The sequence below is a fragment of the Salmo trutta genome, chromosome 40, assembly GCF_901001165.1.
Source record: "Salmo trutta chromosome 40, fSalTru1.1, whole genome shotgun sequence".
Classification (NCBI taxonomy): Eukaryota; Metazoa; Chordata; class Actinopteri; order Salmoniformes; family Salmonidae; genus Salmo; species Salmo trutta.
Window position 1 is genome coordinate 1,850,864 of NC_042996.1, and position 16,862 is coordinate 1,867,725.

General features: G+C 45.3%; 1 protein-coding gene across 2 annotated transcripts in view; it reads right to left on the reverse strand.

Moving 5' to 3' along the window:
* Positions 1-16,862, reverse strand: part of LOC115180389 (palmitoyltransferase ZDHHC17-like) — a 58,616-nt gene that overhangs the window by 22,361 nt on the left and 19,393 nt on the right. For both annotated transcript variants that reach the window (XM_029742445.1, XM_029742444.1), the window contains exons 3-8: positions 15,792-15,914; positions 10,135-10,212; positions 9,002-9,146; positions 8,435-8,499; positions 7,118-7,280; positions 2,247-2,372 (exon numbers count right to left, since the gene is read on the reverse strand). In XM_029742445.1, the coding sequence (XP_029598305.1) occupies positions 2,247-2,372; positions 7,118-7,280; positions 8,435-8,499; positions 9,002-9,146; positions 10,135-10,212; positions 15,792-15,914 (700 nt within the window). The remainder of the gene's footprint in view (positions 1-2,246; positions 2,373-7,117; positions 7,281-8,434; positions 8,500-9,001; positions 9,147-10,134; positions 10,213-15,791; positions 15,915-16,862) is intronic.

Sequence of the window (16,862 nt, forward strand, 5' to 3'; positions counted from 1 at the left end):
TAAAATGCGGAACGGTTCCGTATTTCACTGAAAGAATAAACGTTTTGTTTTTGAAATGATAGTTTCCGGATTCGACCATATTAATGACCAAAGGCTCGTATATCTGTGTGTTATTATGCTATAATTAAGTCTATGATTTGATATTTGATAGAGCAGTCTGACTGAGCGGTGGTAGGAAGCAGCAGGCTCGTAAGCATTCATTCAAACAGCACTTTCGTGCGTTTGCCAGCAGCTGTTCACTGTGCTTCAAGCATTGAGCTGTTTATGACTTCAAGCCCATCAACTCCCAAGATTAGGCTGGTGTAACCGATGTGAAATGGCTAGCTAGTTAGCGGGGTGCGCGCTAATAGCGTTTCAAACGTCACTCGCTCTGAGACTTGGAGTAGTTGTTCCCCTTGCTCTACATGGGTAACGCTGCTTCGAGGGTGGCTGTTGTCGATGTGTTCCTGGTTTGAGCCCAGGTAGGAGCGAGGAGAGGGTCGGAAGCTATACTGTTACACTGGCAATACTAAAGTACCTATAAGAACATCCAATAGTCAAAGGTATATGAAATACAAACGGTAGAGAGAGAAATAATCCTATAATTCCTATAATAACTACAACCTAAAACTTCTTACCTGGGAATATGGAAGACTCATGTTAAAAGGAACCACCAGCTTTCATATGTTCCCATGTTCTGAGCAAGGAACTTAAACGTTAGCTTTCTTACATGGCACATATTGCACTTTTACTTTCTTCTCCAACACTTTGTTTTTGCATTATTTAAACCAAATTGAACATGTTTCATTATTTATTTGTGTCACGAGTGGAATGAACAGTTTACGGAGTGAGTCAAGTGCAGGAGACTGAGGTCCGTTGGAACAAACTTAATTTAATAAATCCACGGGCAAGATCCATATACGGCTGGGAGCATAACAGTCAAAAATTACTAAAAGAAGCTCCGCTCAAAAGGCAGACGGGGCGCAGCCCGGCAACCCTAATGCCTATACAATAGAAGTAACACCACACGTAACAAAGAACAATCCCGCACAAATCCTAGCTAAACAGAGACAGACTAAATACCCCCCCACTAATGACAAACACAAAACAGGTGCAATCAAAAAACAGACATAACTAACAGACACTGAAACACAGATCGGTGGCAGCTAGTATAGCTCGGCTGGGCGACTAGCGTCATAACTCGGCTGGGCGACTAGCGTCATAGCTCGGCGACTAGCGTCATAGCTCGGCTGGGCGACTAGCGTCATAGCTCGGCTGGGCGACTAGCGTCATAGCTCGGCTGGGCGACTAGCGTCATAGCTCGGCTGGGCGACTAGCGTCATAGCGTGACAGTAGCTAATGGGGCCTCCCTATGGAGTGCTATCTAAAGATGTACCTTGACAACCTACATCATCCAGTGCGACAGCGTATGAATTTGAAAGACAACAGAAATGCAAAGTCAAGAAGCAAAACTTTGAAAAAGACAAGATGCAAGCGTAACTAATTGGTGCTATGTGCTATTCCTGTCCCAACGAGCAGGGGTGGTTGGATCACTTGACTTGGAGAGACTGATTAGGGCTCTTCCCTGTAGCTCAGTTGGTAGAGCATGGTGTTTGCAACACCAGGGTTGTGGGTTCGATTCCCACGGGGGGCCAGCACAGGAAAAAAAAAAAAAAATGTATGAAATTGTATGAAATGTATGCATTCACCACTGTAAGTCGCTCTGGATAAGAGCATCTGCTAAATGACTAAAATGTAAAAATGTAATGTAATGGCTCTGAGGTGAAGTACAGATCTAGGACCATTCCCCCAAACCCAACCTTAACTATTAGTGGAGAAAAAACTGATCTGACCCAAGATCAACGTCTTGGGGCAAATTCACCTTCCGCCTTGATTAGGGCCTTGACACAATCCTCAGATCTGTCCATGCAGACAAACAGCTGGATTCCTCAGACTCCAAGAAATCACTACCTTGGATGGGCAATTACTTCAAGACAGAGAGGCCAGGGAAGGTCTGAATAGAGTGTTAGCTTTGGTCTGTCTGTCTCACGTCAACAAGAGGGCAGCAACTAGGCCTGAAGGTGCTCTTCTTAGGGTCTGGGATTGCTGGCCAGAAAGACAGGTGGCGGAAGGTTTTTAGACACAGAGGGACAATGGTGGCGTTACACATAGCCTTGCATGCTTACGCGAATACGTGTATGAGCCTGAGTGTGTTTGTGAGCCTGCATGCTTGTGTATGTCCACTCAGTCTCCTCCATGGTCTCTACCTTGTCCATCTTCAGCTTCTTCAGGTAGCCAGGACTGTCGTAACCCTTGGCCTGCCGAGCCTCCTGTAAATGGTTGACCATCCAGACGTTTTTCCTCTGCTTGGCCAGGTCCAGCGGCGTCTCACCCTGGAGGAACACAGAGGAATACATCCAGAGGATCACCACGGTAACAATCCAACACAGAGAGAGCCTGATTCACAGAGAGAGCCTGATTCACAGAGAGAGCCTGATTCACAGAGAGAGCCTGATTCACAGAGAGAGCCTGATTCACAGAGAGAGCCTGATTCACAGAGAGAGCCTGATTCACAGAGAGAGCCTGATTCACAGAGAGAGCCTGATTCACAGAGAGAGCCTGATTCACAGAGAGAGCCTGATTCACAGAGAGAGCCTGATTCACAGAGAGAGCCTGATTCACAGACAGATAGGTAGTACCAGATCATAGGACGTCTGAGGACACAGGAACAAAGGATGGACACTAAACAGTAGGATAGGAGAAAGACCATAGGATGGACACTAAACAGTAGGATAGGAGAAAGACCATAGGATGGACACTAAACACTGGTGGTGCTCCAGGTATTCTAATTGGCCACACTGGATTATAATGCTCCACCTTTCAAGTTATGTCAGGACAGCTATTAAAAGGGTAACCAGATACAGGACAGCTATTAAAAGGGTAACCAGATACAGGACAGCTATTAAAAGGGTAACCAGTTACAGGACAGCTATTAAAAGGCTAACCAGATACAGGACAGCTATTAAAAGGGTAACCAGATACAGGACAGCTATTAAAAGGCTAACCAGATACAGGACAGCTATTAAAAGGCTAACCAGATACAGGACAGCTATTAAAAGGCTAACCAGATACAGGACAGCTATTAAAAGGCTAACCAGATACAGGACAGCTATTAAAAAGGGTAACCAGATACAGGACAGCTATTAAAAGGCTAACCAGATACAGGACAGCTATTAAAAGGCTAACCAGATACAGGACAGCTATTAAAAGGGTAACCAGATACAGGACAGCTATTAAAAAGGGTAACCAGATACAGGACAGCTATTAAAAGGCTAACCAGATACAGGACAGCTATTAAAAGGCTAACCAGATACAGGACAGCTATTAAAAGGCTAACCAGATACAGGACAGCTATTAAAAGGCTAACCAGATACAGGACAGCTATTAAAAGGCTAACCAGATACAGGACAGCTATTAAAAGGGCTAACCAGATACAGGACAGCTATTAAAAGGCTAACCAGATACAGGACAGCTATTAAAAGGCTAACCAGATACAGGACAGCTATTAAAAGGCTAACCAGATACAGGACAGCTATTAAAAGGCTAACCAGATACAGGACAGCTATTAAAGGCTAACCAGATACAGGACAGCTATTAAAAGGCTAACCAGATACAGGACAGCTATTAAAAGGCTAACCAGTTACAGGACAGCTATTAAAAGGCTAACCAGATACAGGACAGCTATTAAAAGGCTAACCAGATACAGGACAGCTATTAAAAGGCTAACCAGATACAGGACAGCTATTAAAAGGCTAACCAGATACAGGACAGCTATTAAAAGGCTAACCAGATACAGGACAGCTATTAAAAGGCTAACCAGTTACAGGACAGCTATTAAAAGGCTAACCAGATACAGGACAGCTATTAAAGGCTAACCAGATACAGGACAGCTATTAAAAGGCTAACCAGATACAGGACAGCTATTAAAAGGCTAACCAGATACAGGACAGCTATTAAAAGGCTAACCAGATACAGGACAGCTATTAAAAGGCTAACCAGATACAGGACAGCTATTAAAAGGCTAACCAGATACAGGACAGCTATTAAAAGGCTAACCAGATACAGGACAGCTATTAAAAGGCTAACCAGATACAGGACAGCTATTAAAAGGCTAACCAGATACAGGACAGCTATTAAAAGGGTAACCAGATACAGGACAGCTATTAAAAGGGTAACCAGATACAGGACAGCTATTAAAAGGGTAACCAGATACAGGACAGCTATTAAAAGGGTAACCAGATACAGGACAGCTATTAAAAGGCTAACCAGATACAGGACAGCTATTAAAAGGCTAACCAGATACAGGACAGCTATTAAAAGGGTAACCAGATCCAGGACAGCTATTAAAAGGGTAACCAGTTACAGGACAGCTATTAAAAGGGTAACCAGATACAGGACAGCTATTAAAAAGGGTAACCAGATACAGGACAGCTATTAAAAGGCTAACCAGATACAGGACAGCTATTAAAAGGCTAACCAGATACAGGACAGCTATTAAAAGGGTAACCAGATACAGGACAGCTATTAAAAGGGTAACCAGATACAGGACAGCTATTAAAAGGCTAACCAGATACAGGACAGCTATTAAAAGGCTAACCAGATACAGGACAGCTATTAAAAGGGTAACCAGATACAGGACAGCTATTAAAAGGGTAACCAGATACAGGACAGCTATTAAAAGGGTAACCAGATACAGGACAGCTATTAAAAGGCTAACCAGATACAGGACAGCTATTAAAAGGCTAACCAGATACAGGACAGCTATTAAAAGGCTAACCAGATACAGGACAGCTATTAAAAGGCTAACCAGTTACAGGACAGCTATTAAAAGGCTAACCAGATACAGGACAGCTATTAAAAGGCTAACCAGATACAGGACAGCTATTAAAAGGCTAACCAGTTACAGGACAGCTATTAAAAGGCTAACCAGATACAGGACAGCTATTAAAAGGCTAACCAGATACAGGACAGCTATTAAAAGGGTAACCAGATACAGGACAGCTATTAAAAGGCTAACCAGTTACAGGACAGCTATTAAAAGGCTAACCAGTTACAGGACAGCTATTAAAAGGCTAACCAGTTACAGGACAGCTATTAAAAGGCTAACCAGATACAGGACAGCTATTAAAAGGCTAACCAGTTACAGGACAGCTATTAAAAGGGTAACCAGATACAGGACAGCTATTAAAAAGGGTAACCAGTTACAGGACAGCTATTAAAAGGCTAACCAGTTACAGGACAGCTATTAAAAGGCTAACTAGTTACAGGACAGCTATTAAAAGGGTAACCAGATACAGGACAGCTATTAAAAGGGTAACCAGTTACAGGACAGCTATTAAAAGGCTAACCAGTTACAGGACAGCTATTAAAAGGGTAACCAGATACAGGACAGCTATTAAAAGGGTAACCAGATACAGGACAGCTATTAAAAGGCTAACCAGTTACAGGACAGCTATTAAAAGGCTAACCAGTTACAGGACAGCTATTAAAAGGCTAACCAGTTACAGGACAGCTATTAAAAGGCTAACCAGTTACAGGACAGCTATTAAAAGGCTAACCAGTTACAGGACAGCTATTAAAAGGCTAACCAGTTACAGGACAGCTATTAAAAGGCTAACCAGTTACAGGACAGCTATTAAAAGGGTAACCAGATACAGGACAGCTATTAAAAGGGTAACCAGTTACAGGACAGCTATTAAAAGGCTAACCAGTTACAGGACAGCTATTAAAAGGCTAACCAGTTACAGGACAGCTATTAAAAGGGTAACCAGTTACAGGACAGCTATTAAAAAAAGGCTAACCAGTTACAGGACAGCTATTAAAAAAAAGGGTAACCAGATACAGGACAGCTATTAAAAGGGTAACCAGTTACAGGACAGCTATTAAAAGGCTAACCAGATACAGGACAGCTATTAAAAGGGTAACCAGTTACAGGACAGCTATTAAAAAAAAGGCTAACCAGTTACAGGACAGCTATTAAAAAAAAGGGTAACCAGATACAGGACAGCCATTAAAAGGGTAACCAGTTACAGGACAGCTATTAACTTCTTTGGTCTATGTGGGACGTTAGCGTGCCACCCGTGGCGCACCCTATCAACAGCAGGTGCATTTCAAGAGCGGCAAATTTGAAACCAAATAAATGTCAAAATTCAAGTTTTTCAAACATACAACTATCTGACACCCTTTGAAAGATAAACATCTCCTTAATCTAACCACATTTTCCGATTTCAAATAGGTTTTACGGCGAAAGCATAAAGTTAGGTTATGTTAGGAGAGTACATTGACAATAGCTGTGTGTATTGTATTGTCAATTCAAAGACAGGCGTCACCAAAACCATAAAAATCAGCTAAAATTATGCACTAACCTTTTACAATCGCCATCAGATGACACTCCTGGGACATTATGTTAGACAATGCATGCATTTTTAGTTCTATCAAGTTCATATTTATATCTAAAAACAGCGTTTTACTATGGCGTTGATGTTCAGGAAATCGTTTCCCTCCAATACCGGCAGTCAAGTCATCACAACAAAATAATTAATTAATATTAGAAAACATTGGTAAAATATTATATTGTCATTCAAAGAATTATAGATTTACATCTCTTGAACGCAATCGACTTGCCAGATTTAAAAATAACCTTACTGGGAAATCAAACTTTGCAATACTATTAAAAAAAGGGTAACCAGTTACAGGACAGCTATTAAAAAAAAGGGTAACCAGATACAGGACAGCTATTAAAAAAAAGGGTAACCAGTTACAGGACAGCTATTAAAAAAAAGGGTAACCAGTTACAGGACAGCTATTAAAAAAAAGGGTAACCAGTTACAGGACAGCTATTAAAAAAAAGGGTAACCAGATACAGGACAGCTATTAAAAGGGTAACCAGATACAAGCATGTTCTACAGGTCAGAGGTTAGTAGGAGACATTTGGGCCTTCCGTAACATAGCCTGGCTCGAGAGGGACATTTCCTAGTAGGTACAGATCTAGGATCAGCTTCTCCTCCCTCAATCCTAACCTTAACCATTAGGGGGGAGATACAAAGCTGGCCCAAGATCAGCTGCACAGCCCCTTTACCTTGATGTTCTGTGCATCCACATTGGAGTTGGAGTCCAGCAGCAGGGTGATGACTGTAGTGTTACCGGCCAGCACGGCCCAGTGCAGAGCCGTGTTTTTGTGGTACTTGTCACCCAGGTTGACCGACACGTTGAAGGTCAGCAGTAGCCGGGTGGGGTCCACGCTGTTAGGACGGGACAAAGTTCAAAGTTCATGTGCAAAGCCTTTATGGTCTATTTATGAAAGTCACCGGGTCATAGTTTAATGTGCTTTAATTAACGACACAGTTGAAGTTAAGTGGCTATTTAAGTAATATTCTTCTTTGTGCTTTTAGTTTCAGTCTCTTATGCCTTTTATCCATTTCTAAATGTTGAGCATCTAGATGGGCATTCCATTTCTAAATGTTGAGCATCTAGATGGGCATTCCATTTCTAAATGTTGATCATCTAGATGGGCATTCTATTTCTAAATGTTGCGTATCTAGATGGGCATTCCATTTCTAAATGTTGCGTATCTAGATGGGCATTCCATTTCTAAATGTTGAGCATCTAGATGGGCATTCCATTTCTAAATGTTGATCATCTAGATGGGCATTCCATTTCTAAATGTTGCGTATCTAGATGGGCATTCCATTTCTAAATGTTGCGTATCTAGATGGGCATTCCATTTCTAAATGTTGCGTATCTAGATGGGCATTCCATTTCTAAATGTTGCGTATCTAGATGGGCATTCCATTTCTAAATGTTGCGTATCTAGATGGGCATTCCATTTCTAAATGTTGCGTATCTAGATGGGCATTCCATTTCTAAATGTTGCGTATCTAGATGGGCATTCCATTTCTAAATGTTGATCATCTAGATGGGCATTCCATTTCTAAATGTTGAGCATCTAGATGGGCATTCTATTTCTAAATGTTGAGCATCTAGATGGGCATTCCATTTCTAAATGTTGCGTATCTAGATGGGCATTCTATTTCTAAATGTTGAGCATCTAGATGGGCATTCCATTTCTAAATGTTGAGCATCTAGATGGGCATTCCATTTCTAAATGTTGAGCATCTAGATGGGCATTCCATTTCTAAATGTTGAGCATCTAGATGGGCATTCCATTTCTAAATCGGCATGGATTTCAGTTTGTGTGACTGCTGTGCGTGTTTAAATTAACTTGGTGTATTAGTGCTAGATGGGGCAAGGCTAGGACGTAAGTAGGATATGGGTGAACGCATGGCGCACACAGACAGACAGACACACACACACACACACACACACACACACACACACACACACACACACACACACACACACACACACACACACACACACACACACACACACACACCTGTGTGTCCTGTAAGCTGCCCACATCAAGGGAGTCATTCCATTCTGATCCATCATGTCCACATCCTATAGGAGGAGAGGGAGAAAGAGAACATGGTCACAAACCCCCAATAAACACAGAGAAGACAGACACTGTGCTTCTTTGAAGATGTTTGAGCTACTGAACAGATCCAGGAAAAACCTTGCAGGGCTGACAATGCGGAATGCAGGCGGTGGAAAACTAATGAAACAACGCCCCCTGGTGGCCGACAACAACAACTCCTGTGATTTGAATAAGCGAGAAAAGCTTTAAAGTAAAAAACTGTTTCAGTTCTGCTGCGATCAGAATAAATATAACACAGGGGTGACGTCACAGTAAATCTAACTGACGCACGCTGCATAACCCCTAACCACTTGTGGAGATCTAAGAGGATTTCAGAGGTTTAAGAAATATGGTAATATCTCCACAATGCCCTCTAATAGGCTAAGCAGAATTTTCACAATATTGCTTACACTTATCAAAGCCTCTCAGATCTACACAAGTACACAGGAAGTAGGGGTTAGGGGCTAATTTGCAATTGGGACGTACCTGTCCCTTGGCGATGAGGTAGGCCACGATGGAGGTGTGTCCGAACTGGGCAGCCAGGTGGACACAGCTGCAGCCCTCTCCGTCGATGAGCGAGGGGTCGGACCCATATTTCAGCAGCTGCACCACCATGGTGAGGTGGCCCTGTCTGTGGACACACACAATATGATTATGTTGATGAGCACAAGAACTAACTGGTATTGCGTGATATTAGCATTTAGACATGTTTCTGGGTTTTGTTTTGTTTAAAGGATCAATCTGTAACATTCATCTGCAGCACAGAAGAAACTAGCCAACCCCCTTAATAACACTCCATTATTAACAGCAGGAACAGACATGACAGATTGCACCAATAATAACTAAATGTAAAGTCTCTGGGGGTTTTGTAGATAGGAAATGGTTTGAATCCCCGAGCTGACTAGGTGAAGTCTGTCGATGTGCCCTTGAGCAAGGCACTTAACCCTAAATGCGCCTGTAAGTCGCTCTGGATAAGAGTGTCTGTTAAATGACATAATATAAATGAAACGTAGACACCACATCCAATTGAGAGATGGTTTAATAAGAATATTGATGCACTAGATACTTAACCAAACACAATCCTCAACATTGTAATTAAGTCCTTATATTCATAATACTACACATAAACCGCATATAGAAAGTGTCAGTGATGCGACAGATGGGCTACACTCCTATCTACTGTGAAAGGTTACTAGCAGGGAGGGGAGGGCTGCTGACAAAGCCGTGAGGCCTGGCTAGGTATGGGGCCCCCGGCTAGGAATGGTGGCCCCCTGCTGATCATATGAATAATGCAGTAGAGAGCTCTCTGACAGGGGTGAGGAGGACAGGCAGTACTGGGTCTTCATACAACTCTGAAGGTCTCGTGTGACTCGGGGGGGAAAAGGACTTTAGCAGAAACACGCCCTATGACACCCACACAGGGGAAAGGAGAGTCCACTGGAAATAATACCACTACTGCATACAGTATATAACCTTTCACCTATCTCTCTAGATGGTCATGTCCACAGATAAACATATCCAACTGGACCTAATGTTTTGGGACTGCTGGACAAGCTTGGTCCTGGAAAGCAGACTGAACCAGAGTCTGTTAATGCCTCATCTATAGTTGTCACTCTTACCTTGTGGCCCAATGCAGTGGTGTGGAGTTGAGGTCACCTCCCAACTGGTCCACCATCGCCCCCTTTGATATGTAGTACCTACACACAGCGACAGAGTCAGAAATACATTTAGCACTCACTCCACTACAGGTGGTGAAAAGGTTAGATTGTTAATGCAGTGAGATAAAACAGATGAACTCATTCAGTTCTGTTGCCTCCGGATCTCCAGGAATATGATGTATTAAGAGGGTGTCTGCCCTTCCAATGGAACCGATGGCTCAGACCTTAGTAGACATCCAGGAACTTGTTCTCTCCCCTCCTGCTATGCTGTATTAGAATGGTTTGAGATTATATTCTTATACAGAGGGACCAAGGTTCTGGCAGTGTTTCTGTACTGTACAGTGTGTGTACTGCAGGACATCAGTCTGCAGCAGAACATCCCTCTGCACCACAATGGTAAAGACAGCACGGTAGGTGTGCACTAATGTATAGGACCAATGCCAGCCTTTGTCCTGTGTGAGTATGAGAGTCTCCATCACACCGACAGTGTCATGGCGCAAAATGGTACACAGCATCATATGGATGTGTGTGCAACAAAGGTTCAACATTCACCTTCTGCTACCGTTTCTGTCACGCCGTCTCTACACATACAATGTGATCCATACCTTTAGAAATCCAACGTATGCACCACACAGAACACACTGCAACCGCAGGGTTAGGGTTCTAGGACTGCGTCCTGTGTGTGTGTTTAGGGTTCTAGGACTGCGTCCTGTGTGAGTGTGTTTAGGGTTCTAGGACTGCGTCCTGTGTGAGTGTGTTTAGGGTTCTAGGACTGCATCCTGTGTGAGTGTGTTTAGGGTTCCAGGACTGCGTCCTGTGTGAGTGTGTTTAGGGTTCCAGGACTGCGTCCTGTGTGAGTGTGTTTAGGGTTCCAGGACTGCGTCCTGTGTGAGTGCGCGTGTGTTTAGGGTTTTAGGACTGCGTCCTGTGTGAGTGCGAGTGTGTTTAGGGTTTTAGGACTGCGTCCTGTGTGAGTGCGTGTGTGTTTAGGGTTTTAGGACTGCGTCCTGTGTGAGTGCGTGTGTGTTTAGGGTTCCAGGACTGCGTCCTGTGTGAGTGTGTGTGTGTGTTTAGGGTTCCAGGACTGCGTCCTGTGTGAGTGTGTGTGTGTGTTTAGGGTTCCAGGACTGCGTCCTGTGTGAGTGTGTGTGTGTGTTTAGGGTTCCAGGACTGCGTCCTGTGTGAGTGTGTGTGTGTTTAGGGTTCCAGGACTGCGTCCTGTGTGAGTGTGTGTGTGTTTAGGGTTCCAGGACTGCGTCCTGTGTGAGTGTGTGTGTGTGTTTAGGGTTCCAGGACTGCGTCCTGTGTGAGTGTGTGTGTGTGTTTAGGGTTCCAGGACTGCGTCTTGTGTGAGTGTGTGTGTGTGTTTAGGGTTCCAGGACAGCGTCCTGTGTGAGTGTGTGTGTGTTTAGGGTTCCAGGACTGCGTCCTGTGTGAGTGTGTGTTTAGGGTTCCAGGACTGCGTCCTGTGTGAGTGTGTGTGTGTTTAGGGTTCCAGGACTGCGTCCTGTGTGAGTGTGTGTGTTTAGGGTTCCAGGACTGCGTCCTGTGTGAGTGTGTGTGTGTGTTTAGGGTTCCAGGACTGCGTCCTGTGTGAGTGTGTGTGTGTGTTTAGGGTTCCAGGACTGCGTCCTGTGTGAGTGTGTGTGTGTGTTTAGGGTTCCAGGACTGCGTTCTGTGTGAGTGTGTGTGTGTTTAGGGTTCCAGGACTGCGTTCTGTGTGAGTGTGTGTGTTTAGGGTTCCAGGACTGCGTCCTGTGTGAGTGTGTGTGTGTTTAGGGTTCCAGGACTGCGTCCTGTGTGAGTGTGTTTAGGGTTCCAGGACTGCGTCCTGTGTGAGTGTGTTTAGGGTTCCAGGACTGCGTCCTGTGTGAGTGTGTTTAGGGTTCCAGGACTGCGTCCTGTGTGTGTGTGTTTAGGGTTCCAGGACTGCGTCCTGTGTGTGTGTGTGTGTGTGTTTAGGGTTCCAGGACTGCGTCCTGTGTGTGTGTGAGTGTGTTTAGGGTTCCAGGACTGCGTCCTGTGTGTGTGTGTGTTTAGGGTTCCAGGACTGCGTCCTGTGTGAGTGTGTGTGTGTGTGTGTGTGTTTAGGGTTCCAGGACTGCGTCCTGTGTGAGTGTGTGTGTGTGTTTAGGGTTCCAGGACTGCGTCCTGTGTGTGAGTGTGTGTGTGTTTAGGGTTCCAGGACTGCGTCCTGTGTGTGAGTGTGTGTGTGTTTAGGGTTCCAGGACTGCGTCCTGTGTGTGAGTGTGTGTGTGTTTAGGGTTCCAGGACTGCGTCCTGTGTGTGTGTGTGTGTTTAGGGTTCCAGGACTGCGTCCTGTGTGTGTGTGTGTGTGTGTGTTTAGGGTTCCAGGACTGCGTCCTGTGTGTGTGTGTGTGTGTGTGTTTAGGGTTCCAGGACTGCGTCCTGTGTGAGTGTGTGTGTGTTTAGGGTTCCAGGACTGCGTCCTGTGTGAGTGTGTGTGTGTTTAGGGTTCCAGGACTGTGTCCTGTGTGAGTGTGTGTGTGTTTAGGGTTCCAGGACTGCGTCCTGTGTGTGTGTGTGTGTGTGTGTGTGTGTTTAGGGTTCCAGGACTGCGTTCTGTGTGAGTGTGTGTGTTTAGGGTTCCAGGACTGCGTCCTGTGTGTGAGTGTGTGTGTGTTTAGGGTTCCAGGACTGCGTCCTGTGTGTGTGTGTGTGTTTAGGGTTCCAGGACTGCGTCCTGTGTGTGTGTGTGTGTTTAGGGTTCCAGGACTGCGTCCTGTGTGTGTGTGTGTGTTTAGGGTTCCAGGACTGCGTCCTGTGTGTGTGTGTGTGTGTTTAGGGTTCCAGGACTGCGTCCTGTGTGAGTGTGTGTGTGTTTAGGGTTCCAGGACTGCGTTCTGTGTGAGTGTGTGTGTTTAGGGTTCCAGGACTGTGTCCTGTGTGAGTGTGTGTGTTTAGGGTTCCAGGACTGTGTCCTGTGTGAGTGTGTGTGTGTGTTTAGGGTTCCAGGACTGCGTCCTGTGTGTGTGTGTGTGTGTGTGTGTGTGTGTTTAGGGTTCCAGGACTGCGTCCTGTGTGTGTGTGAGTGTGTTTAGGGTTCCAGGACTGCGTCCTGTGTGTGTGTGTGTTTAGGGTTCCAGGACTGCGTCCTGTGTGAGTGTGTGTGTGTTTAGGGTTCCAGGACTGCGTCCTGTGTGAGTGTGAGTGTGTGTGTGTTTAGGGTTCCAGGACTGCGTCCTGTGTGAGTGTGAGTGTGTGTGTGTTTAGGGTTCCAGGACTGCGTCCCGTGTGAGTGTGTGTTTAGGGTTCCAGGACTGCGTCCCGTGTGAGTGTGTGTTTAGGGTTCCAGGACTGCGTCCTGTGTGAGTGTGTGTGTGTTTAGGGTTCCAGGACTGCGTCCTGTGTGAGTGTGAGTGTGTGTGTGTGTAGGGTTCCAGGACTGCGTCCCGTGTGAGTGTGATTAGGGTTCCAGGACTGCGTCCCGTGTGAGTGTGTGAGTTCAGGGTTCTAGGACTGCGTCCCGTGTGAGTGTGTGAGTTCAGGGTTCTAGGACTACGTCCCGTGTGAGTGTGTGAGTTCAGGGTTCTAGGACTACGTCCCGTGTGAGTGTGTGAGTTCAGGGTTCTAGGACTACGTCCCGTGTGAGTGTGTGAGTTCAGGGTTCTAGGACTACGTCCCGTGTGAGTGTGTGAGTTCAGGGTTCTAGGACTACGTCCCGTGTGAGTGTGTGAGTTCAGGGTTCTAGGACTACGTCCCGTGTGAGTGTGTGAGTTCAGGGTTCTAGGACTACGTCCCGTGTGAGTGTGTGAGTTCAGGGTTCTAGGACTACGTCCCGTGTGAGTGTGTGAGTTCAGGGTTCTAGGACTACGTCCCGTGTGAGTGTGTGAGTTCAGGGTTCTAGGACTACGTCCCGTGTGAGTGTGTGAGTTCAGGGTTCTAGGACTACGTCCCGTGTGAGTGTGTGTGTTTAGGGTTCTAGGACTACGTCCCGTGTGAGTGTGTGAGTTCAGGGTTCTAGGACTACGTCCCGTGTGAGTGTGTGAGTTCAGGGTTCTAGGACTACGTCCCGTGTGAGTGTGTGAGTTCAGGGTTCTAGGACTACGTCCCGTGTGAGTGTGTGAGTTCAGGGTTCTAGGACTACGTCCTGTGTGAGTATGTGAGTTCAGGGTTCTAGGACTACGTCCTGTGTGAGTATGTGAGTTCAGGGTTCTAGGACTACGTCCTGTGTGAGTATGTGAGTTCAGGGTACGAGGACTACGTCCTGTGTGAGTATGTGAGTTCCGGGTTCGAGGACTACGTCCTGTGTGAGTATGTGAGTTCCGGGTTCGAGGACTACGTCCTGTGTGAGTATGTGAGTTCAGGGTTCTAGGACTACGTCCTGTGTGAGTATGTGAGTTCAGGGTTCTAGGACTACGTCCTGTGTGAGTATGTGAGTTCAGGGTTCTAGGACTACGTCCTGTGTGAGTATGTGAGTTCAGGGTTCTAGGACTACGTCCTGTGTGAGTATGTGAGTTCAGGGTTCTAGGACTACGTCCTGTGTGAGTATGTGAGTTCAGGGTTCTAGGACTACGTCCTGTGTGAGTATGTGAGTTCAGGGTTCTAGGACTACGTCCTGTGTGAGTATGTGAGTTCAGGGTTCTAGGACTACGTCCTGTGTGAGTATGTGAGTTCAGGGTTCTAGGACTACGTCCTGTGTGAGTATGTGAGTTCAGGGTTCTAGGACTATGTCCTGTGTGAGTATGTGAGTTCAGGGTTCTAGGACTACGTCCTGTGTGAGTATGTGAGTTCAGGGTTCGAGGACTACGTCCTGTGTGAGTATGTGAGTTCAGGATTCGAGGACTACGTCCTGTGTGAGTATGTCAGTTCAGGGTTCGAGGACTGCGTCCTGTGTGAGTGTGTGTGTTTAGGGTTCTAGGACTGCGTCCTGTGTGAGTGTGTGTGTGTTTAGGGTTCTAGGACTGCGTCCTGTGTGAGTATGTGAGTTCAGGGTTCTAGGACTACGTCCTGTGTGAGTATGTGAGTTCAGGGTTCTAGGACTACGTCCTGTGTGAGTATGTGAGTTCAGGGTTTGAGGACTACGTCCTGTGTGAGTATGTGAGTTCAGGATTCGAGGACTACGTCCTGTGTGAGTATGTCAGTTCAGGGTTCGAGGACTGCGTCCTGTGTGAGTGTGTGTGTTTAGGGTTCTAGGACTGCGTCCTGTGTGAGTGTGTGTGTGTTTAGGGTTCTAGGACTGCGTCCTGTGTGAGTGTGTGTGTGTTTAGGGTTCTAGGACTGCGTCCTGTGTGAGTGTGTGTGTGTTTAGGGTTCTAGGACTGCGTCCTGTGTGAGTATGTGAGTTCAGGGTTCTAGGACTACGTCCTGTGTGAGTATGTGAGTTCAGGGTTCTAGGACAGGATTCTTGCATGAGTTCCAGTCTGACTGGGAAATCCCTCTGATAAGAAACATTCCACAGGAGGGTGTTGGGAGTAGCATTTCACGTGTACATGTAGGCTTACTGCAACTCACAAATCACATGTAAGACAGCTGAATAGCGAGAGGAGGTGTTGGGTTATTCGGTGTGAGGCGTGTGTGTGTGTGTGTGTGTGTGTGTGTGAGGTGTGTGAGGTCTGTGTGTGAATGTGAGTGTGTGAGGTGTGTGTGTCACTCACTTGACCAAGTCTATTCTATTGTTGATGGCGGCCCAGTGCAGGAGTGTGACGTTCTCTTTGTCCGGCTGCTGAACGTCATAGCCTGCCTCCACCAGCTCTCTGCAGCGCTCAATGATCCCATACCTGGAGAATGTAGGTAGACAAGGTTAGAATAGGGTGAACACACACCCTACACCCACCCCATAACAGTATCCCTTGCCAAAAGCCCTTTCTGTCCTTAACAGAGCACATAAATGAACCCTCATATCAGGAGGATGAAGCATCTGGATTTAGGTTCTTCTTCAATAAAAGAAACACAAGGCCTTTGTCAGACTATTCTACTCCAGAGGGAAACCTAGACCTATGTCTGCACCTTGCACTATATTCACATTCATGACAACATATTTATACAGTGCCTTCAGAAAGTATTCATATTCCTTGACTTGTGTTAGACAATTCAAAATGGATTAAATAGATTTCTCACACATTAACACAAAGTGAAAACATGTTTTTATAAATGCATGCAAATTTATTAGATATGAAATACAGAAATATCTCATTTACATAAGTATTCACACCCGAGTCAATACATGTTAGAATTACATTTGACAGCGATTACAGCGGTGAGTCTTCTGGGTAAGTCCCTAAGAGCTTTCCACACCTACATTTGCAACATTTACATATTATTCTTTAAAAAAAATTGTTCAAGCTCTGTCAAATTGGTTGTTGATCATTACTAGACAACCATTTTCAGGTCTTGCCATCAATTTTCAAGTAAATTTAAGTCAAAACTGTAACTCGACATCTCAGGAACATCCACGGTCTTCTTGGTAAACAACTCCAGTGTAGATTTGGCCTTATGTTCTAGGTTATTGTCCTGCTGAAAGGTGAATTCATCTCTCAGTGTCTGGTGTGAAAGCAGACCAGGTTTTCGTCTAGGATTTTTCCTGTGCTTAGCTCCATTCCATTTATTTTTTTATCCTGAAAAACTCCCCAGTCCTTAACGATTAGAAGCATACCCATAACATGATGCAGCCACCACTATGCTTGAACATGTGGAGAGTTGTACTTTGTAATGTGTTGTATTGGATT